A 21666-nucleotide genomic window follows, 5' to 3' on the forward strand; every position below is an offset into this window, starting at 1 on the left:
TGTGCAGAAGAGGAAGATGCAAAAGGGGGTCATCGTCTCCTCGGGGAGTTGGGCTGCCTGTGCAAAGCCGAGGGAGACTCGGGGTGCACCCAGGGTTTTTCGGCCCTGGCCTTCGGGGCCGTGTGTGTTTTGGAAGAGGGACCAAGGCTGCTTGATAGGCCCACGTCACCTGGTTTTCTTCCCGTCCCTCCTCCTCCGTCCTCTTTAAAGCCGCCGTTGGTGCAGCCCCCACAACAGCCGAAGCGCTGCCGTGGTCCAGGATGATGCTGCAGCTCGTCCTCCTCGCTGCCCTCGCCCTCTGCGGTATGTCTTTCATGGGAAATCACCAGCCTCGTTAGCTGATGACGACCCTCCCCGGTTATGATTCGCTTCCCCCTCCACCCCAATCCTCTCTCCCACAGGACGCTGCTCCGAGCAGGATCTCGATGAGATGCAGCGGGTAGTCGGTGGGACCGAGGCACGCGCGCACGCCTGGCCCTCCCAGGTGGGTCCTTCCCGGGGTCAGCCGGTAAATCCCATGGGGGTCTCAACCCACCGGGACCATATGGTGAGACCCCCCCATGTTTTGCATCCTCCCCCCTCCAGATCTCCCTCCAGTACTACTCCAATGGCAACTGGCATCACACCTGCGGAGGGTCCCTCATCCAGAGAAACTGGGTGATGACAGCAGCCCATTGCGTGGATAGGTGAGTGGGTGTGGGGAGCCCACCTTTTTCTCATGGAAAAGCTGTTTTCCACCAAAAACCTTTCCAAGGGGAAATTCTGGCTGCCCCAACCTGGAGAGCAATGGTCCTTTCAGGTCTTTGCTGGTCCTCCATTAAGAGCTTACATGGACCATCTCTGGGAGCATCTTCTCCTTGCACTGATCCTTTCCATACCAGCTTACAGTTAAAATAATAATAATTTATGGACTGATCCTGTGTTTTCTTGCCTTCCCGACAGTAACCGGAACTTCCGTGTCGTGGCCGGCGATCACAACCTCTACAGGAGCGACGGCAGCGAGCAGGTCTTCAGCCTGAGCAAGATCATCATCCATCCCTATTGGAATAGGAACAACGTCGCCGGGGGGTAACGCACGTGTGGAAGGGGGATTTGGGGGGAGCATCGCTGGGAATCGAGATGGGGGTGTCCTTGCAACATCCTCTCCTTCCTCTCGCCAGCTACGACATCGCCCTGCTCCGCCTGTCCAGTTATGCCACCCTGAACAGCTACGTGCAGCTGGCGGTCCTGCCCTCGGAGGGATCCATCCTGCCCAACAACTACCCCTGCTACATCACGGGCTGGGGCCTCACCCGCAGTGAGTGCCGATGAGTCACCCCGGCTCTAAATCACCCCAAAAATATGGGAAACCTGGGGGCCGAATGATATTTTTAAGCCCTTTGAGGTCCCAGGAGGCATCACGCAGGGCTTTGCTGGGGGCATGGAATTGCCCAACGTCAAGTGGGGTCGAGCCAAGGTTTGGGGGGGATTTTCTGTGGGATAAAGGGGCTCGGTGGCGGCTGTGGACTCTGCTTTGGCAAGGGGCAGGGGGGTTTGCGGTGTCTCGCAGGTCTTTGCCGGCGTGGCGTTAACCGGCGCTCGGTTGCGTTCAGCCAACGGGCAGCTCTCCAGCGTCCTGCTGCAGGCGTACCTGCCCGTGGTGGACCACCAGATCTGCTCCAGCCCTTCCTACTGGGGCTCCACCGTCAAGACCACCATGGTCTGTGCCGGCGGTGATGGCGTACACTCCGGCTGCCAGGTACGACCCCAGCATCCCACTTTTCCACCTCCCGTCATCCCACCGGCATCCCATTTCCTACCATCTCACATGGGTTCATCGGTCCGGCAGGGTGATTCGGGTGGTCCCCTCAACTGCGAGGTGAACGGGAGGTACCAGGTCCACGGCGTCACCAGCTTCGTCTCCAGTCTGGGCTGCAATGCCAAGTACAAACCCACCGTCTTCACCCGCGTCTCTGCCTACATCTCCTGGATGAAGAGTGTAAGGCCACGGCGGGGCTCAGGCAGCTGGGGGACTGAGACCTGGCACTATCGTTGCACTGATGCACCGGCTGTATCCCTGCTCAGCTCAACCGTTGCCTTTCTTCTCCTTCCAGGTGATGGCCCAGAACTGAGGGGCGGTAGGAGAAGAGCCGGGTCCCCACGTCTTGGTCAGAGGGGTTTAAAACCTGTAGCTGGCATCAATAAAATCTGTTCCTCTCTCTGGCGTGCTGGTGGATGCTTTGCCCCACAGCCTGACCATCCTTTCTCCTCCAACCTTCAGCATCTTTTTCCCCTCCCGTCTTCCAGAGTGTTGTGGTTTAACCCCAGCCAGCAACTCAGCTCCAGGCAGATGCTCACTCACTCCCCCCCATCCAGTGGGGTGGGGGAGAAAATCGAGGAAAAAAAAAAGTAAAAGTCCTGGGTTGAGATAAGAACGGTTTAATAGAACAGAAAAGAAGGAACTAATAATGATAATGACAGCACTAATAAAATGACAACAGTAGTAATAAAAGGATTGGAATGTACAAATGATGCGCAGGGCAATTGCTCACCACCCGCCGACCGACACCCAGCCAGTCCCCGAGCAGCGATTCCCTGCCCGCACTTCCCAGTTCCTAAACTAGATGGGACGTCCCATGGTATGGAATACCCCGTTGGCCAGTTTGGGTCAGGTGCCCTGGCTATGTCCTGTGCCAACTTCTTGTGCCCTGGCTGGGCATGAGAAACTGAAAAATCCTTGACTATAGTCTAAACACTACTGAGCAACAACTGAAAACATCAGTGTGATATCAACATTCTTCACATACTGAACTCAAAACACAGCACTGTACCAGCTACGAGGAAGACAGTTAACTCTATCCCAGCTGAAACCAGGACAAGCCCAAAAGTGGGTTTAAAGCCACTTTTGCAATGAGGCATCACATTTGGGGTGGTTCAAATTTGCGTTGGGTTGTCCTGTGCCAGGTGGAGGCTTCACTGCCATCCCTTGCTGTGTTCCCTTCTGTGCTGATAAAACAAATAAGTGATTATTTGGAGACCATTTTCCCTATAAAATCTTATGTTTTCCTTAGAGATAAGAGCAGAAGTGCAGCAGGTGCTTTGTTTTTTCTTTCCTTTTTTTTAGCTGGGTGAACTGATAATCACTGCTATCACAACTGCTGTTTTCCAGTGACTGCTCCATCAGTGGAGCAAAAACCTCAATGCCGCGGGTTCACCCCGCTCCGAACAGCCTCAATTTCTTTTTAAAGGGGTCAAAAATGAAACTGTTTTGGCCAGAAATCAGGTTTTTCTTATAAACTACATTGGTGTTTCATTTAACCTCACCATAATGCCCCATGGAGGTCATGGCCGGTCCTGGCTCTGGTGCTGGCTGTCCTGGGTGGGGTGGGGTTTTTTTGGAGTGGGTGAAGGTCTTGACCTGCATTTGCCTCAGTTTCCCCATCCCGGCAGCGATGCAGGTGCCGTTCATGTGTTGGATAAAACTCTTGGAGGCATCACGTGAATAAATGTGATACGAGGACCACAGCTGGGGCATCCTCAGGGACTGAGACCGGGCAACGTTGCCTGAGATGTGCAGAAGAGGAAGATGCAAAAGGGGGTCATCGTCTCCTCGGGGATTTGGGCTGCCTGTGCAAAGCCGAGGGAGACTCGGGGTGCACCCAGGGTTTTTCGGCCCTGGCCTTCGGGGCCGTGTGTGTTTTGGAAGAGGGACCAAGGCTGCTTGATAGGCCCACGTCACCTGGTTTTCTTCCCGTCCCTCCTCCTCCGTCCTCTTTAAAGCCGCCGTCGGTGCAGCCCCCACCACAGCTGAAGAGCTGCCGTGGTCCAGGATGATGCTGCAGCTCGTCCTCCTCGCCGCCCTCGCCCTCTGCGGTATGTCTTTCATGGGAAATCACCAGCCTCGTTAGCTGATGACGACCCTCCCCGGTTATGATTCGCTTCCCCCTCCACCCCAATCCTCTCTCCCACAGGACGCTGCTCCGAGCAGGATCTCGATGAGATGCAGCGGGTAGTCGGTGGGACCGAGGCACGCGCGCACGCCTGGCCCTCCCAGGTGGGTCCTTCCCGGGGTCAACCGGTAAATCCCATGGGGGTCTCAACCCACCGGGACCATATGGTGAGACCCCCCCATGTTTTGCATCCTTCCCCCCTCCAGGTCTCCCTCCAGTCCTACTCCAATGGCAAATGGCATCACACCTGCGGAGGGTCCCTCATCCAGAGAAACTGGGTGATGACAGCAGCCCATTGCGTGGATAGGTGAGTGGGTGTGGGGAGCCCACCTTTTTCTCATGGGAAAGCTGTTTTCCACCAAAAACCTTTCCAAGGGGAAATTTTGGCTGCCCCAACCTGGAGAGCAATGGTCCTTTCAGGTCTTTGCTGGTCCTCCATTAAGAGCTTACATGGACCATCTCTGGGAGCATCTTCTCCTTGCACTGATCCTTTCCATACCAGCTTACAGTTAAAATAATAATAATTTATGGACTGATCCTGTGTTTTCTCGCCTTCCCGGCAGTAACTGGAACTTCCGTGTCGTGGCCGGCGATCACAACCTCTACAGGAGCGACGGCAGCGAGCAGTTCTTCAGCCTGAGCAAGATCATCATCCATCCCTCTTGGAATAGGAAAAACGTTGCCGGGGGGTAACGCACGTGTGGAAGGGGGATTTGGGGGGAGCATCACTGGGAATCGAGGTGGGGGGGTCCTTGCAACATCCTCTCCCTCCTCTCGCCAGCTACGACATCGCCCTGCTCCGCCTGTCCAGTTATGCCACCCTGAACAGCTACGTGCAGCTGGCGGTCCTGCCCCCGGAGGGATCCATCCTACTCGACAACTACCCCTGCTACGTCACGGGCTGGGGTCGCACCAGCCGTGAGTGCCGATGGGTCACCCCGGCTCTAAATCACCCCAAAAATATGGGAAACCTGGGGGCCGAATGATATTTTTAAGCCCTTTGAGGTCCCAGGAGGCATCACGCAGGGCTTTGCCGGGGGTTGCCCAAGGTTGGGTGGGGTCGAGCCAAGGTTTGGGGGGGATTTTCTGTGGGATAAAGGGGCTCGGTGGCGGCTGTGGGCTCTGCTTTGGCAAGGGGCAGGGGGGTTTGCGGTGTCTCGCAGGTCTTTGCCGGCGTGGCGTTAACCGGAGCTCGGTTGCGTGCAGACAACGGGCAGCTCTCCAGCGTCCTGCTGCAGGCGTACCTGCCCGTGGTGGACCACCAGATCTGCTCCAGCCGTTCCTACTGGGGCTCCACCGTCAAGAAAACCATGGTCTGTGCCGGCGGCGATGGCATACGCTCCGGCTGCAAGGTATGACCCCAGCATCCTGCTTTTCTCCCTCCCGGCATCCCACCAGCATCCCGTTTCCTACCATCTCACACGGGTTCATCGGTCCGGCAGGGTGATTCGGGTGGTCCCCTCAACTGCGAGGTGAACGGGAGGTACCAGGTCCATGGCGTCGCCAGCTTCGTCTACAAAAAGGACTGCAACACCAAGTACAAACCCACCGTCTTCACCCGCGTCTCTGCCTACATCTCCTGGATGAAGGGTGTAAGGCCACGGCGGGGCTCAGGCAGCTGGGGGGCTGAGACCTGGCACTATCATTGCACTGATGCACCGGCTGTATCCCTGCTCGGCTCAACCGTTGCCTTTCTTCTCCTTCCAGGTGATGGCCCAGAACTGAGGGGCGGTAGGAGAAGAGCCGGGTCCCCACGTCTTGGTCAGAGGGGTTTAAAACCTGTAGCTGGCATCAATAAAATCTGTTCCTCTCTCTGGCGTGCTGGTGGATGCTTTGCCCCACAGCCCGACCATCCTTTCTCCTCCAACCTTCAGCATCTTTTTCCCCTCCTGTCTTCCAGAGCATCCCTTCGGCCACGTCCCTCCTCTTCCTTGCACCTTAGGAAAGAGCCTCGGGGAAAAGCAACTGGCTCCGTGCTTTCACGGCAGCCAGAAATTCCCTGGCATAATGGGGAAGGGGAAAATGCTGCAAATCCCCTTCACAGGCAGCAACGCAGCTCCTTGGGGACACAGGGTGGATCCAGGGCGATCCGGTCAGGATTTTTCTCTGCCACTAGCTTCATTTCTCTTCCAAAACCGACCTCCTTTGCAATGAAAGATGTCGGCTTCAGTGACTGTTACCGCCTCGCCCCACGGCTGCATCCCGGAGCGCCAACTGTGCCCCCAACCCCACCTGGCCTGGGAATAAAATACCAGCACCCAAAATTGCACCAAAAAGCCAAATTTAAACCCCAAACCAGAGTCTCGTGGAAGAATTAAGAGGCAGCCACAGGTTTCCCCATCACCCCTTTGGCCCACTCATGTCTCTGGGTGCACGGGGGAGCCTTTCCGGGGAGGGGGGGGCAGAGGGTGCCCGGGTGCTCGGCGGATGCCGGCAGCTGCCTCGCCTCGAACTTCCTCCGTAGCAAAACATCAAACCGCAGCGCGCGGCTGCGAGCAGGAACCGAGCTGCAGCCATGGCAGAGGGCAAGAGCGGGGGAGCCGGGCTCTTCGCCAAGCAAGTCCAGAAACGGTTCAGCCGGGCGCAGGAGAAGGTACGGCGCGACGCCCACCCCCCCCCCCCCCCCCCAAAAAAAAATCCCTTGATTTGATTTTACTCTTTAAATTTTTTCCACTGCGGCACTGAGGGTGGGGGTGGCACAACCGCTTGGGTGCTCATAGGGCGTTAGTTTGAGCGCTTCTGGGTCGACGTCGTCGTTGCTCCAAGGCTTTGGGCTTGATGGCATCTCCCCAAAGCCCCCCAGGCTGCTTTGGCAGCTGCTGGGTTCTCTAAAAGTGGGATTTTTCCACCCAAAGTGCCTTCCGGAGGTTACGGGGGCACCGTGAGCTTCTGGCATGGGGTCCCTTGGGCTGGCCGGAGGTGACGGTCCCCAGCAGAACCCAGCATGGGGATGGTCCCAGGAATACTGGTGTAGCTGGCACTGGCCACGCAGGAAACGAGGGGGAAGGGCTCCGGAAGCGGGCAGAAATGGGGTAATTCTCGGCTGTTTTGGGATGGTTCGGGGTCACGTCTTTCCCTTTCTCTCCCCCCAAAAAAAGCAGGCAGCGACTCCCATCTTGGGGGCGATGCGAAGCCGCCCCCCGCACCAAACCCACCCGCTCCCGGGTTTCCTGGCTGGGGCTCGGTGCTAAATTCAGCTCCCCCGTGACTGTATCAGCCCGGGCCAGGCTCCGGCTGCTTCCCGGGGGGGTCAACCTCTTCCTGGACACCCCAAAGCTCCCTCCCGCCCGGCCTTACCACGCTCTTGCGATGGTGGGTTTAGAGGTAGCCTTCGGCCACAGACCATCCTCATCCTCGGTACGGTGTCACCGAGGCAGCACCCAAGGCTTCACCTGCACCCATAGTCACGTGCATGGGTGTTTTGGGGTGCATAGGGCTGTACCTACAGGGTTTTATAGGGTGGGGTGATGGGTTAGCACCCAAAAAGTCACCGTTTTCCTCTAAAAAATAAAAGCACCAAAATTTTGCATTCCCCATCCAAATCCCTGCTCGGCATCAGCTCTGCTGGATCCTCAGCATTCCCCAAAAGGGGTTTTTGCCGGTGCTGACCCCGCTCCTGCCAGGAGCTAGAGCCCGGTGGGCAGCGCCGAGGTCGGAGCTGACAGTTCTTCCCACATCTCCGTCTCTCTCCATCCCAGGTTTTGCAGAAATTGGGCAAAACGGTGGAAACCAAAGACGAGCAGTTCGAGCAAAGCGCGTACAACTTCCAGCTGCAGCAGGTTGCACCAGGGAGCAGGGAAAGGGGGGACAGGGACACCCCTACACCATCCCTTGGTCCCGCTGCCTCCCGGGGTCCCTCCGTCCCCGTTGGGCTTGTGGAAATCACCACGAGCCCCCAGGGACAGCCCTGACCTGTCCCTTCGCTGCGTTGTTTTGCAGAACGAAGGCAATAAACTCTACAAAGACCTGAAGGCTTTCCTTGGCGCCGTGAAAGGTACGGCACCCCATCCCCATAAATATGCCGGGAAAACCCTATGGGCACCACGGAGGAGCCAGGAGGGGGTTGAGCATCGCTGCGTTTTCTTACCCAGGATAATAAATAATAATAACAACAATAACAATAATAAATAATAATTAGTAATAAATAATAATTAGTAATAAATAATAATTAGTAATAAATAATAATAAATATGAACTATAATAAGTAATACTAAATAATAAAAATATTAAATTAAAAAATCATAAATAATATATTTGCATCCCCTGGCCGGGCGGCAGTGATGCACGAGAGCTCCCGGAAAGTGGCTGAAACGCTGCAGGAGATTTACAGCACCGACTGGGACGGTCACGAGGAGCTGAAATCCATCGCAGCTGTGAGCCCCTTGACATGTCCCCGCTGTCCCCAAGGGTCCCCTTTGAGCATCGGGGGGGCGGCGAACTGAGCTGGGAGGGGGGTCCCGGGGGATGCAGCCCAGCACGTACGGACCGAGGGAGAGTTTGGGGGGGGGGGGAATTCCGGGCGTTATACCCCCGTCCCCGCTTCTTCCACCCCGCAGAGCAATGACCTCCTGTGGGACGACTACGAGGCGAAGCTGGCCGACCAAGCCCTGCGGCTGATGGAGAACTACCTGGCTCAGTTTGGGGACTTTAAGGTACCCCTCGTGTGCGGTGTCGGGGCAGGGGGGGGCCAAAGGGCCGGATCCTGGCTCACCTTGCCCCCCGCGCAGGAGCGCATCGCCAAGCGGGGCCGTAAGCTGGTGGACTACGACAGCGCCCGGCATCACCTGGAAGCTCTGCAAAGCGCCAAGAAAAAGGACGAGGCGAAAATCGCCAAGGTCGAGCCTCCCACGGGACCCCCACTGGGCGCAACCCCCCCGTGATCTGGCCGTGCCGGCAAAGCCACGGCCCCCCCTTTCCTCCCCGCAGGCTGAGGAAGAGTTTAATAAAGCCCAAGCGGTGTTTGAAGACCTGAACAGGGACCTTCGGGAAGAGCTGCCGGTTCTGTATGGCAGGTACCGGGGGTGCCGCAGGGGCTGGGGGGCTTCGTGGGGCTGGGGGACATTGCAGGAGCTGGGGGACATCATGGGGCTGGGGGACATCATGGAGCTCAGGAACATCGTGGGGCTGAGCGATATTGTGGGGCTGGGGGACATCATGGGGCTGGGGTTGTCACAGGACTGGGGGACATCATAGGACTGGGGGACATCATAGGACTGGGGGACATTGCAGGGGCTGGGGGACATCGCGGCACTGGGGGACATCGTGGGAACTGGGGGACATCGTGGGGACTGGGGATGTCGCAGGGGCTGGGGGACATTATGGGGCTGGGGGACATCACAGGGGCTGGGGATGTTGCAGGGGCTGGGGGACATTGCAGGACTGGGGGACATCGTGGGGCTGGGGGACATCACAGGGCTGGGGGACATCACGGGGTCTGGGGATGTCACAGGGGCTGGGGGACATTGCGGGGCTGGGGGACATCGCGAGGCTGGGGGTCATTGCGGGAACTGGGGGACATCGTGGGGACTGGGGATGTCACAGGGGCTGGGGGACATCACGGGGACTGGGGATGTCGCAGGGGCTGGGGGACATTGCAGGACTGGGGGACATCGCGGGGCTGGGGGACATCATGGGAACCGGAGGACATCGTGGGGCTGGGGGAGATCATGGGGCTGGGGGACATCACGAGGCTGGGGGACTTCATGGGGGCTGGGGATGTCGCAGGGGCTGGGGGACATCATGGGGCTGGGGGACATCGCGGGGCTGGGGCAGGCACATGGCCCCAGGGTATGATCCTGCCCAGAAGCCAATGGCATCTGCAGCACCCCCCATTTGCAAAGGCAGCCCCCTCCCACTCCCCCGGGTCCCCCCGAAAAAGCACCATCTGAACCCGAGGTCCCCAAAAACCATTCGCTGAGCCCCGGGACGCAGGCTGGGCGCAGGTGCCGGTGGGTGGGTGCCGTTGTCCCCCCCCCCGTGGTGGGGAAGAAGTGGGGTTTTCTCCCCAAAGGCCACGGTGGTGACACGGGCCGGTGGCCCCGAGGGACACTGGCCACCGGTGGCTGTGATGGCCGGGAGGCGGCAGCACCATGGCTGCAGCGGGGCAGCCCCGGGAACAAATGTCCACGGCCACTTCATCCTCACCATGGGGGTTTATTTGTCATTCCCCACCTCCCCGGAGACCCCAGAGGGTGGGTGCTTACCGGTTGGGTGCTCAGCACCCCGAGCCTCCGCGGGAAAAGGGTCGGCCGCCCCGAACCCCCCCCCCCCACCTCCCGCCACGTTTTCCCTCCCGCAGCCGCATCGCCTGCTACGTGACCATCTTCCAGAACATCTCCAACCTCCGCGATGTCTTCTACAAGGAGATGAGCAAGGTGGGGGGACAAGGCAGCACCCCAAAACGCCTCTCCCTTTGCCCCCCCCAGCAGTCTCGTAGCCATCCCTGGGTGCTCCGGCTACACCGGTGCCAGTCACCCGCCTCGAGCCTTCGCTGCTTTTTGTTTAATTTAATAATTTAGAGCAGCTCGAGGATGTTCGTGGTGCTGCCAGGGGATGGGTGACACCGGGGGGGTCCTTCTGATGCATTTCTCTCCCCCCCAAACCGTCCTTTGCAGCTCAACCGCGACCTCTACGAGGTGATGAGCAAACTGGACAAGCAGCACTCCAGCAAAGTCTTCATCATTAAAGGCATCCCCAGGTAAACGAGCGGGCGAGTTCGGGCGAGGTGGGGGGCTTCAAGTGGCCAAATCATCCCCCCCCCCACACCCCCATAAGCAGAAGGGTGATGCAGCCTCCAGTCCTATAGTCCTGGGAGGGGTGAACATCTCCCGACCCCGAGCTGAGGGCGCTTTGCTGGCGCTGGATTAATTAATTCGGGTTGTTTGCCGATCATGCCGCATGGGGAAGCATCACCTGCAAGCCGGGGCGGTGATGCCGCGGTGCCAGGTGTCCCCAAGGATGATCCTTGTGGGACGTACCGGAGGGGGGCTTAACCCCTCTGTCCTCCCCCCCTCCACAGCAACCGGCGCTCGCTGGTCATCTCCTCGCCGGTGAGCCCCCCGGCCATGTTCCCCTGCCCGGGGAAGGCGCCAGACTGGCAACCCATGGTAGAAGCGGAGGCGACGGCGGGGTCCCCCGGGGTGGGCAGCGGTGCCACCGACGCCGTCTCCAACGGGGAGCTGGGTGCCGGCATCCCCGGCCCCCCACCGGCTTCGCCTGCCAGCGGTGGGTCCCTGTCGGAGACGGGGTCGGTCTCCAGCGAGGAGGCTCCAGAGCCCGGTCCCGGCCCCGAAACTCCATCCCACGAGCAAGGGACATCGGCGGCAGCCACGGAGCCAGGTGTCGACTCGCCCGGGCTCCCCGAAAACCAGGGTCCAGAGCCATCGGGGGCTGCCGTCGGGGCGCAGGCGGGGGCCGAGGGCATCGCCACCTCCTTGGCATCCCTGATTTTATCGGAGGCGATCGCCCAGGCCGCCAGCACCGCGCCGCCGGAGTCGGAAAAAGCCGCGGCCGGGCTGGAGGTGAGCAAAGCCCCGGCCACCACAGGGGACCCTCGTCAGCCGGGTGGCACGGCCACCAACGGTGAGGGTCCGGCACATCCCGGGGAGCCACCGTCCCCAGCCCCAGCCGTCCCCTGCAACGTCCCCGGTCCCGCGGCGGAGGCACCGGCGTGTCCGTCCCCCGGCAGTGCCACGGGCGAACCCGGCGACTCCGAGGAGAGCGTGGAGGAGATGGACGTCGAGCAAAAGGTGGCCGACACTCAGGTGAGAAAGTTCTGGTGCCGGGAGGGGAGATGCCGTGGTGGGGGGGCCACATCCGTGCCCTGCGATGGTGAGGGGATACCCGGCTTGTTTGGAGACCCAACCTGTGCTGGGGGGGGCATCCAGTGGACTTGCGGGGACATGGGGCCGGAGGGGGTCCATGGGACAAATCCAGCTGGGTGCGGTGCTCCTCCGCTGGCAGATGGGGCTGGATCAAACGGCTCCAGCCGAGGTGGGTGCAGCAGCACCATGGGGCAGACACCGACCCGACCTCCCAAGCCGGACTCGGTCCTTCTTGGGTCCAATTTAATCGAAGCGTGAGGTCTCCATCCCACCTCGCTCAGCGTCACCTCCGTGTCTCTCCCAGGAGCAAGCCTGTCCTGGGATGCTGGAGCAGGAGACGAGCCAGGATGCAAGCCAGGACCCCCCACCGGCAGCAAATCCCCCCCAGGACCCCACCGAGACCCTCACTTCCCTGTAAGCCCAGCACCCGGCATGGGAAACGGGCATCTTACGGCGTCACCGGCAGATTGCTTTGTTTCACCGAAACCGTAACGCGCTTCCCACCCCCCATCCCGTGTGAAATAAAGGCAGAGGGCAGAAAAGGTGATGAGAGGAGGGCGAAGATGCCGGCGAGGGCCAAATCTCCATCCTGCAAAAGCCCAGCACCGGCTGGGCTGGGGGGGGCCACGGGGAGTGCCGGGGGGTCCCCACCGGCAGGTTTACGGCAGCCGAAGCTGGGTGCAGGAGGGATCCGTCACCCTGTTCTCCCCTGGCACCCAGTGCCGCTGTGACTCAGGAAAAAGGCGTCAAGCCGGTTTCGCCGGCTCCCAGAAAATGTGCTGCCATGCAAAAAAAAAAAAAACAAAAAAAAAACCACAAAAAACCCCCGCCCCTGATTTTACCTCCCCCATGCTGCCAAATTCCCCCGTATTGAAGCAAAACCCCGTTGCCAATTGCCGCCCCGGCGCAAGAGCTTGCGTCGCCGCCCTGACGCCCGGTGATGGGCTGGCTCGCCAGCGAGCGAGGGGTTAACGGAGGAGGTATTTCTGGGATTTTATCATCATTGCAGCCAGACTGGAAAGGTGAGGCAGGAAAAGGGCAACGCCTTCGCCCGGGCGAGATTCGGAGCCGCACATGGTGCCGGCAGCCGCTTGCCCCGGCACAGCGGGCGCAGGTAAGAGCTGGGGTGGGGGGGGTGATGTGGCTCCTGGGGTGACCCCCCCCCAAAAAAAAAATTCGCCCTTTCCCGGGAGATTTGGAGGGATTTGGCTGCATCAGGCACGTGGATTTGCACCGGGAGGCAACGGGAGTCGTGCCACGAGGGACGACGAAGTGTGGCTGGTTTTTTGGGGAGAAGCCGAAATGTCGGCTCTCGGCCGGGTGTTTTCCAGCTGGATTTCAGGCAGGCGGGAAGGGCAAGGGCCTGATCCTGCTACGGCGAGAGGCAGAAAGCAGAAAACCCAGTGGGAAAGCCGAGGGGGGCGCAGGGGAGAGCAAAACACTGCTCCCGGGGGGACCCGTCCCGGTGTGATGGAGGAGAAATGGGGGCGAGCAGGCTGCGGCGATGGGTGGCTCATCCCGTCTTCCATCCGTCGGGAACGGGAACGGGAATGAGGGGCTGCGACGGCGCCACTGAGCATCCCCGACGGCACTCGGCGAAGCTTTTTGGGAGCAAAGCTGCAGGGCGGGGAGGGTTTCGCTGTGGGAACGGCTCTTAAGTAACTTGGCCCGAGAGCAAGAATGAGGAAGATTATGGTTGGGTTTGGTTTTTTTTTACAACCCCTGCGTTGCTTTAAAAAAAAAAAACCCCATGGAGATCCGTACGGATCCAGCGTGCTGGGGAAGTGAGTCACCCCCCCTCCGTCAGCCCCCCGGCACGGCCACGGCGGACGCCCGGAGGCTCCGACCGTGCGGCGGCTGGATCCCAACCCTGGCGAGGTAACTCTGGCGCTCCAAAATACCCCGCGGTTTTCCGTGCCGTGGAGCACGGGGCTCCTTCCCGGTTGGTTTTTGGGGGAGCTCCATCCCGTGATGCCAAGGCAGGAGCGAGGAGGGGGTGTCGGGGAGGAGCATCCCTCCCCTGGGGAGCTTCGCTTTCATGAGCACCGACATTTTGATGCTGAAGCAAGTCTTTCTCCCAGCTAAAAATTTGGTTTAATTTTTTTTCTGAGAAAAGCGGGTCCCAGGACTCCATATTACAGGTGCTGCAGGTTTGTGTCCCCCACTGGCAATGCCGAACGCTTCCCAAGGAGCACCCGGATTGCACCCAGCTCCCTTTCCATCAAGCAGCGCCTTTTCCTCTTTTCCCTTAAATCCCAATCTTAGTTTGGGGAGAAATTTTACCTATTTTTTGCTCCAAAGCCACCCAAGCAGCGGCTGCTGCTCCGTGGGAAGGTGGCGGTTGGCTTTGGGAAGCGCATGTAGCTCCCTGATGCCCAGACATCGCCGGCGGAGGAGCCCGATGAGCTTTAAAGCAAAGCTGTGTTTAATGCAAAGCTGGGCTTAACGCAAAGCGGGGATTAAAGGAAAGCTGGGATGAAAGCAAAGCTGGGTTTAAAGCAAAGCTGAGTTTAAAGCAAAGCTGTGTTTAAAGCAAAGCTGGATTTAATGCAAAGCCGGGTTTAATGCAAAGCCAAGTTTAATGCAAAGCTGGGTTTAAAGCAAAACTGTTTAATGCAAAGCTGGGTTTAAAACAAAGCTGGGTTTAATGAGTTGGTGGCTCGTGCCAGCCTGAGCTTGAGTCTGGGAGGAAGTTGTCGTTCTCAGGGGGAGCTGCGAGAGACTTGGGGTCCCGGTCCCCAGCCGGTGGGACAGGGGTCCCACGACAGTCCGTGCACACTGCTGGGAAAGGGGAAAATTGTTTTCCCAAATTCCTGTGACTCTGTAAGCCCAAGTGTTTGCACTCTGGTAGCACTCGAAAGCAAAACCTTCTGTTGTAAAGAGATGTTTTGCAAACACCCGACAGCGCTGTGAGTCACAAGGGCATGGTGGGACAACCAGGGCAGGGCTGGATCCTGAGAAATTTATCCCGCTTTCCAAAATCCAGGCGGTCGCTGGCAGGGTTTGCATCGCCCCGTCCTCGTGAGATGCATCCTGACAGCACGGCACGGCCGCACTCCCAGCTCCCTACTCCTGGCCGGCATCCATGCTCCCGCGGCTAAATTTCCTCTTTTTAAAAAAAAAAATAATAAATTAAATTTTATTTCCTCCTGACATCTAGCGGCACGTCGCCGCAGAGCCGCTGAGTCACTTGTGCCCGAGCACCGGAGCCATTGCAGAACACATTTTCGGGGGGGGTTACAAAGGTTGTCCATCCACCTCGGGGAGAGCCACCAAGGTCGATTTAGCGGCCGCTGGTCCGGCTGCTTTTTGCAGGCGAAACGTTACGGCTGCGGCATCAACCTCGGGACCCTGATCGGAGGATTTGCAAGGATTTACGGGCAATTTGAAGCTCTCAAAGTTTGAGCACGAATTGCAGAGTCGGTGGCTGGTTTTTTTTCTCCTGCCTTTGCTAGCTTCGCTGCCTCCCCGCAAACCCGGCATGCCCCAGCCCGCTCCTCTCCATCAGCCCGAATAAAAACCTTCGCTTTGATTAGTGCTGCATGACCGCCAGCATCCCTCCTCGCGGCTCTGCCCTTCGGGGTGTTGCGTGTGAATTTATCACTTATATTCTTTTTTTTTTTTGGTAGTTCTGAAGGACCCCAGACCTTTGTCTGGAAGGAGCTGATGCGATGGAAGGAGACCAGCCCCCTCTGACTGCAGCTGAGCACCCCGGGACAGCTTTGCCGGGCTGTTCGTGCCGTATAATCCTCGGCAAGACCTTGCCCTGGGGCCAGCGTGTGCTCCATCCAGCTAAGCCTGGCTCAGAGCCGGGTCGGGACCAGCCTTGTTCACCTTCTCCTCTCTCCCTTTCTCCTGGTTTGATGAAGAAGAGCTGACAACCCCCTTCCTGAAGAAGGCTCACACCCCACCTCTCCACGAGGAAGCCAACACCGTGGTCATCGCAGGTAGGGGCTCTCCTTGCCGGATCCACCCCATTTACCGAGGAGCAGCTCGGTACCGACCACTTGGGGCTAAATCCTGCTCCTCTCTCTGCCTTCTCCCTGGTAGTTGTCATCACCCTGGTGTTCCTCACCCTGCTGACGGTCCTGGTGGTGATCATCATCTACCTGTACAGAAACAAAGGCAGCTACCTCACCTACGAGCAGCCGGCGGCAGAGACCAACGTGTCGGTGCAGATGGAGGATGCTCCATCCAAAGAGAAAGAAGAGTATTTTATCTAAGGTTTTATCCAAGCCACCTCTCTGATGCGCTCAGGTCCAAGGTGCCTAAAGTTCCTGGAGTTGGAGTTCTACGAGCTGGTTTTGTTTTGGGTTTTGGGGGTTTTTTTCCTTAATTTATTAAGCCAACCATGGAAGGAAAAATAAATAGGTGTGTGTCAGAGCTTTGCCCTTTGCTGCCCGGCGCAGACCCAGGGCAGGGAGCACTTCGGCTCAGCGGAGGAGAGCAGGCACGGCCACGCTCCGGCTGCTCGCACTCACCCCATCTCCTCCCTTTGGTGCTTTCCAATACAGCCCAGTGACAAAGGCTTGAAGAGTCGCTGTTGTTTTCTTTTTCCTTATCTCACAAAACAATTAAGTTATTCTGCTGATGATTTAGGGGTGGGTTAATTAGCATGGCTAATTTGGAGGCTAAGGTTAAGCGTGCATGTAAAATAGGCTGATGGATCGTGCAAGTTACAGAAAGCCCCATTGTGACTACAAACCCGGGGAAGCTCGTCCCTGCCCCAAGAGGCGCCTGACCTCGGCGGGCTCGGGGAAATCAGAAGCGGAGCAGGTTTGCTTCGTCCGCGGAGTCGGCTTTAGCACTGACACATAGGTGCAGGCAGGTAGTGACACTAGTTTTCCTCTGCTTTTGCTACGCACAAAGATGGGGTAAGGAGCAGCTCCAGACGTCCCTCCCCTGCTCCCTTCTCAAGGGCAGTTCCTCCTTTAAATCAACACCACCCCCCCCAAAAAACCCCAACAAACCCAAAGGAGGAAGTTCACAAAATAGCAGCGAAGAGGAAATAAGTGAAGAAACCCTAAGGCTTGCAATGGGCAGGAACCAAGGGGTTTTATTTGAGGTCTAATGCAAATTTGCTACTTTATTCAAATTTTCAAAATAGTCTTTATTCTACTTTTTTTTTAGTATAAAAAAATCCACAAGTTAAGTGCACCACAGTGTATACAGAGAGAGACGTAATGCTGAACTTTCATAACAGTCAGTTGTATGGTTAAACACAACATATACAGGACACAGATTTAGATTAAACTGAAACCTCAAGATAAAATATATTTGAATCTGGTATTTTTCTTCATAAAACAAAACAAAACCAAAAAAACAAACCCAAAACATTGAGGATCCCTGAAATATTCTTCTTAACCCTAATAAGACTTCATTATACCCAAGTCATTTTTAAAGTATGCATTCATAAAACAACCCATTAACCAAGCTAATTTGTGTGTTGATTGACAGTTGCTACACACCCTTGGACAGATGGTAACCAGCCTCTCTGTCTGAACAACAGCCTTAAGGAGTTTTGGTGTCAAGACACCAGGTTGAGTTTAAAAAAAAAAAAAAAAAAAAAAGTTTGTTTATTAAGCATCGCTCTAAAAGCCTAGTTAGCATCGAATGAAATGTTCAAACATGAGTTGCATTGTGTTTCTGGCACCAAAGCATGGCTTTGATTAGATCTAATGTGCAAAGAAATCCAAGATTACTTGGAGTGTATAAAAAAAATCCCATGATACACGCCAGCTGCATACCTTCCTGGAGGAAAACGATGGGCGAATGTGAGCACGGAGTGCTTCGAGGGATCCGTTCTAGAGTGAGGTCAGGAAGAAAGAAGCGCCAAGGTGCCCTCCCCGCTACTGGGAAGTGAAGTTTGCCTCGCTTTTCTATCCAGCACCTTTGCTTCGATGGAAGGGAAACCCGGGTGGTTGTGGCTCTGGGTCCAGCAGACCGGTACGAGCATGAAGGGAAGGCGAAACCGGATCCGCTCCCTCGCCCTCCCCAAAGCCAGTGTATAGGTAGCCGATTAATAAAAGCTCAGCGCTGCGGTATTACTCCAGTGAAAGGAAAGGAAGAGGCAGGGCTGCTGAGCTCACATTCATTTCGTGAATTAATCCCCCCCCCTTCCCGTTTGAACAGAGGCACTGCTATCGTTAACAGGGTTTCTTGTTTCTCTTGGAAGTGCCTGCAGGGCCGGGCACCAAACCAGGAAGACACCTCACCGCTGTGTGTCTGATCTGCAACTTCAGGTTAATATGGACTAAAGCAGTTACATCGTGAGAAGTGCTGACAGTATGTGATGTCTTTCCTTACACAAATGTAGCCCCCCCCCTCTCCCCCCGTTCCCCTTCCTTCTTCACCAGATAGTGTAGCCGCCGTCTGAGCCTCCCAGGAAGAAGTTTCCCTTCCGTTGCGTCACCAAGACGTTGGCTCCCTGCATTACGGCCAGCTGGGCGGCATTGGGGGGACAGCCAGGAGGGGGGGGCTGGAAGACAGAAAAAAGAGAGGGGGAGAGGATAGTTGAGGTCGGTGCCACGATGGGAGCTGGCACAAAGCCACCGTGGGCCACAGGGACCCAGAAACCTCCCAGTCGATGTCCCCGTCACTTGCTACCGAGCAAAGATTGAGCAACAGAGTCCAGGAGTTGATGGGAAACGCTCGGTTCCTCATCCATGCCCTGCCCTCTCTTTTCGGAGCCTGCAGCCCATACGGCTGGCCCTGGCTTTTTGCCCACGCTGAGGAGCCTGTGAGCTGTGGAACAAGATCTTCACGTGGCTGTGAGCCACGAGTGGAAAGTCCAGGGGAGGAGGAACTTCCCACAGCTCCCCCGTAGCACGGAAAGAGGCCAAGTCCGCGTTTGGGGCCAGGGAAAGTCAGGTCGCTAAGCAGCCCTACTGGCTTGCCTTCCCCCGAGGCGCGTTACGTCATGGCCCCCAGGCCAAATCAGGGCTAGCACTGGCCACGCAATGGTTTTGCTGAGCCATAACCACCTGCGAGCCTATGCAGCTCCAGAGCCACAGGCTGGCCAGAGACAGCAAGCCCGTAGCATGAAAGTAGGAGCCTACTCTTCTCTCAAATGATGGATTGGGTAAGAAATATGTTTTTCTCAGAAAAAAAAGGACATCATCTCCCCCACAACTGCCCGCGAACCCCTAACGCTGAAGCACGCCAGGTTTTGAGGATGCATTAATACTTACAGGGATGCTGGCTGTTCCACCAGCCCCAAACCTTGCTCCAGCATCAAAGCCACCTTCAACAAGGACTGTCGATCCCGGAGGATAAACCGGTCCCACGGGGTAATACGCCATCGGGACCGACGAGCCGATCGGACCCACGGCCACAGACTGGGCCATGGGCAGGAAGACAGAAGTGCCCGGATATGCCGCAGACATCGTCGGTACGGTGGCAGCCCCCAGAGGCACGAAGCTGGGACGGTAAAGCTGGGAAAAAAAGCCGTGCAAGCAAGTTTAGAGACTTGTTATTCTCCACACCCAGTCGTTTACTCAGCCTTGCTGTCAAAGCACTAGCTCCAAAGCAGACTTTCACCCTCCTCCTTGCACAAGGGAGTCCCCTTCCCTGAGCGTTTACTTTGGGGTATGGGTAAAAAAACATTTTTCCCACTGTTGGAGACATTTTTCCCCCACTGCCTGCAAGAATTCAACTAAGAGAGGTTATCATAGGTGTGTTTTACAGCTACAGGTGAGCTAAGTTTGTCGTCTTAACTTAAGGGGAAGCTTTGAACGTTTGTCACTTCGAGTGGATGATTCAGATCTCATAAGAGAATCTGGGGACAGACCGCTGCCCAGTGACATAAGCAGCAAACAAGTCCTCCAGGCAAAAAAAAAAAAACAAACAAAAAAAAACCTTGCAGCTCTAAACTTATTCAAAGTTTTTTTTTTCATTGGGAGGGGCCCCAGAAGAAAATGAAGCTTTCGGAGAAGCGTCCCGCCTACCTCGGAATAAGCAGGAGGTGCGTCTGTGTAGGGCGGTGGCTGTGGAAGGGGCATAGTCTGTGGGTACACGGCGGGGTTGGCAGGGGACTGGACGGGGTAGGACGGCTGGGTGGGATATTGTCCTGCAAGAAAGAGGAGAATTCAACCCAAGGCAGAAAGAAAGCCAGACAGGACGCTGACGAGTTGTTTGGTTGGTTGGTTGGGTTTTTTTTCAGAAAGCCCCGTTTCTTAATTATCACGTGAGCAGAAGGGACTATCAGCTCTAGGAGCGTCCGGGCACAATTAACTCGCAGTATTGCCTGGGCAATCAACCCCCCCATCCCTCCCCGAAACCACAGACACCCAGCTGTCCTCGCCTGGACTTCGGCAGTCCGGTCCAGGGCCAAAACAAAACCGAGAGTTAAAATACCCTTTTGCCGGAACTGGGAGCGATGAGAAGGCAGGAAGCCCGACAAAGGAAAAAAAAATAATAATAATACGACAAATCATTCTGGGTCACCGCGCCAGCACTCGGACTCGCAAATTCTTAAACCGAAACCAAAACAAACCAGACCCGATCGCAGTTTTGGGGGGCAAAGATGAGGCGTCGTTGGGGCGAGTGTTTTCCCATGTTGTCCCCCCCCGACGTGGCGGTGGGAGGGGGCCAAATCTCCTGGTCGTGCTGGGTGGAAAATCACCTTTGCTCTGATGACGCTGAGGGGTTTTAACAAGCTCTGAATTCGGCCCCTTCTCCTGGGATCCGGAGGGGCTCCTGGGGTCCCCCCAGCACCCTCTGACCCCAGCCTGACCCCCCCCCCCAACCCACTGCTGGGAGGGAGCCCGTTAGGCCGCGGGGGGGGGGGGCAGCCCCCCATGGGTGCCCCCTCCCCGTCTCCCCCCCCAAGCCTGGGTCTGTCGGGGGGGGTCTCAACCCCTTCAGCTGCCCCCCATGTTGTCCCCCGGGGGGGTCCCCCTGATCCAGCTCCCCCTGCATGCAAGGGGGTCCAACCCCCCCACTCCCCGTGGGTCCCCGGTGTCACCCAGGGGATCTCCCCCTTTACACCACCCAAGACACCCCCCCCCGTGGTGCAGGGGCTCTCCCCCACCCCCCCACGGCCCCCCCCATGGGGGTTTCTCCACACTATTCCATCACCCAGGGGGTCTCCCACAGCCTGCCGGAAAATGGGGTCCCTTCTCACGTCACCCGGGGGATCCCCTACGTCAGTGGGGGGGGGGTCTCCCCTACCTCAGCGCCCTCCCCCCCATCTAATGGGGTACCCCTCGCCTCACGCGTGGGGGGGGGGGGGCCCTCTCGCTCCAGCTCCCCCCGACACCTCCTGGGGTCCTCCTTACGTCACCCGGGGGATCCCCTACGTCAGCGGGGGGGGGGGAGGAATGTCTCCCCCACCTCAGCTCGCCCTCCCCGTACGGAATGGGGGGCGCCTTACGTCACGGCAGGGGTGGTTGTTCCCCCCCCCCCCCAACGGGACGCCCGGCACTCACAGGGTTAAAGGCCGGGCCGAGGCCGGCGGCGCCATGGCGACCCGCGCGCCCGCCCCCCCGCCCCACTCCCATTGGCCGCCCGGCGCCCGCGCGGCCCCCGGCCCCGCTCGCGCGGTCACGCGCTGCGGCGCCGCCCTTAAAGGCGCCGCGTCCCGCGACGGAGCTTCCCCGGTGTTTGGGGCCGGGGGGGTGGGGGGAGCTGCCGGTGAAAGAGAAAGAGGGGGGGGCGGCGGCGCGGCGCCCCCCGTCCTTGCCTTTGCCGTTCATGGCGGCGCTGGCTCCGGCGGCGGCTCCCGCTCTGCCCGCGCCGCGCGCTTCCTCCTCGGTGTCACTGCGGCGCTGCGGGAGGGGGAGGGCGGCGGGGGGGGCGGGGCCCGGAGGAGGGGGGGGGAAGCAGGAAGCGGGCGCGGCGCGCATGCGCACGCCCCGCGGCGTCAGCGCGCGCGCGCGCGGGGGGCGGGGTCCCGCGATCTTAAAGGGGCCGCG

General features: G+C 58.0%; 5 protein-coding genes across 6 annotated transcripts; 4 read left to right on the forward strand and 1 right to left on the reverse strand.

Moving 5' to 3' along the window:
* The first annotated feature begins 260 nt into the window (after nucleotides 1-260).
* Nucleotides 261-2111, forward strand: LOC142041240 (chymotrypsin-like elastase family member 1). Its single transcript, XM_075049899.1, has 8 exons — nucleotides 261-303; nucleotides 402-484; nucleotides 586-686; nucleotides 943-1068; nucleotides 1161-1297; nucleotides 1593-1738; nucleotides 1829-1978; nucleotides 2094-2111. Exons 1-8 carry the CDS (start codon nucleotides 261-263, stop codon nucleotides 2109-2111), a joined length of 804 nt encoding a protein of 267 aa, XP_074906000.1.
* A 1698-nt stretch (nucleotides 2112-3809) lies between these two features.
* On the forward strand, nucleotides 3810-5654 carry LOC142041205 (chymotrypsin-like elastase family member 1). Its single transcript, XM_075049862.1, has 8 exons — nucleotides 3810-3852; nucleotides 3951-4033; nucleotides 4136-4236; nucleotides 4493-4618; nucleotides 4711-4847; nucleotides 5136-5281; nucleotides 5372-5521; nucleotides 5637-5654. Exons 1-8 carry the CDS (start codon nucleotides 3810-3812, stop codon nucleotides 5652-5654), a joined length of 804 nt encoding a protein of 267 aa, XP_074905963.1.
* Nucleotides 5655-6403: 749 nt separating this feature from the next.
* Nucleotides 6404-12384, forward strand: BIN2 (bridging integrator 2). The gene is made up of 11 exons (XM_075049406.1): nucleotides 6404-6522; nucleotides 7628-7708; nucleotides 7869-7923; nucleotides 8208-8302; nucleotides 8486-8581; nucleotides 8657-8764; nucleotides 8856-8941; nucleotides 10228-10303; nucleotides 10544-10626; nucleotides 10948-11692; nucleotides 12057-12384. The coding sequence occupies exons 1-11, from the start codon at nucleotides 6445-6447 to the stop codon at nucleotides 12168-12170; spliced, it is 1617 nt and encodes a 538-aa protein (XP_074905507.1). The 5' UTR covers nucleotides 6404-6444; the 3' UTR covers nucleotides 12171-12384.
* Nucleotides 12385-12625: 241 nt separating this feature from the next.
* Nucleotides 12626-16808, forward strand: SMAGP (small cell adhesion glycoprotein). 2 transcript variants are annotated; one of them, XM_075049408.1, is made up of 4 exons: nucleotides 12626-12866; nucleotides 15382-15452; nucleotides 15620-15699; nucleotides 15803-16808. In XM_075049408.1, exons 2-4 carry the CDS (start codon nucleotides 15424-15426, stop codon nucleotides 15973-15975), a joined length of 282 nt encoding a protein of 93 aa, XP_074905509.1. In that variant the 5' UTR covers nucleotides 12626-12866; nucleotides 15382-15423; the 3' UTR covers nucleotides 15976-16808. The 2 variants fall into 2 exon arrangements, with proteins under 2 accessions (XP_074905509.1, XP_074905510.1); XM_075049409.1 differs by having other exon boundaries at nucleotides 15623-15699.
* A 443-nt stretch (nucleotides 16809-17251) lies between these two features.
* Nucleotides 17252-21543, reverse strand: DAZAP2 (DAZ associated protein 2). The gene is made up of 4 exons (XM_075049407.1): nucleotides 21435-21543; nucleotides 19699-19820; nucleotides 18943-19185; nucleotides 17252-18230 (listed from the first exon to the last, which is right to left on the reverse strand). The coding sequence occupies exons 1-4, from the start codon at nucleotides 21445-21447 to the stop codon at nucleotides 18102-18104; spliced, it is 507 nt and encodes a 168-aa protein (XP_074905508.1). The 5' UTR covers nucleotides 21448-21543; the 3' UTR covers nucleotides 17252-18101.
* Nucleotides 21544-21666: the final 123 nt, after the last annotated feature.

Source organism: Buteo buteo, chromosome 17 (assembly GCF_964188355.1).
Source record: "Buteo buteo chromosome 17, bButBut1.hap1.1, whole genome shotgun sequence".
Classification (NCBI taxonomy): Eukaryota; Metazoa; Chordata; class Aves; order Accipitriformes; family Accipitridae; genus Buteo; species Buteo buteo.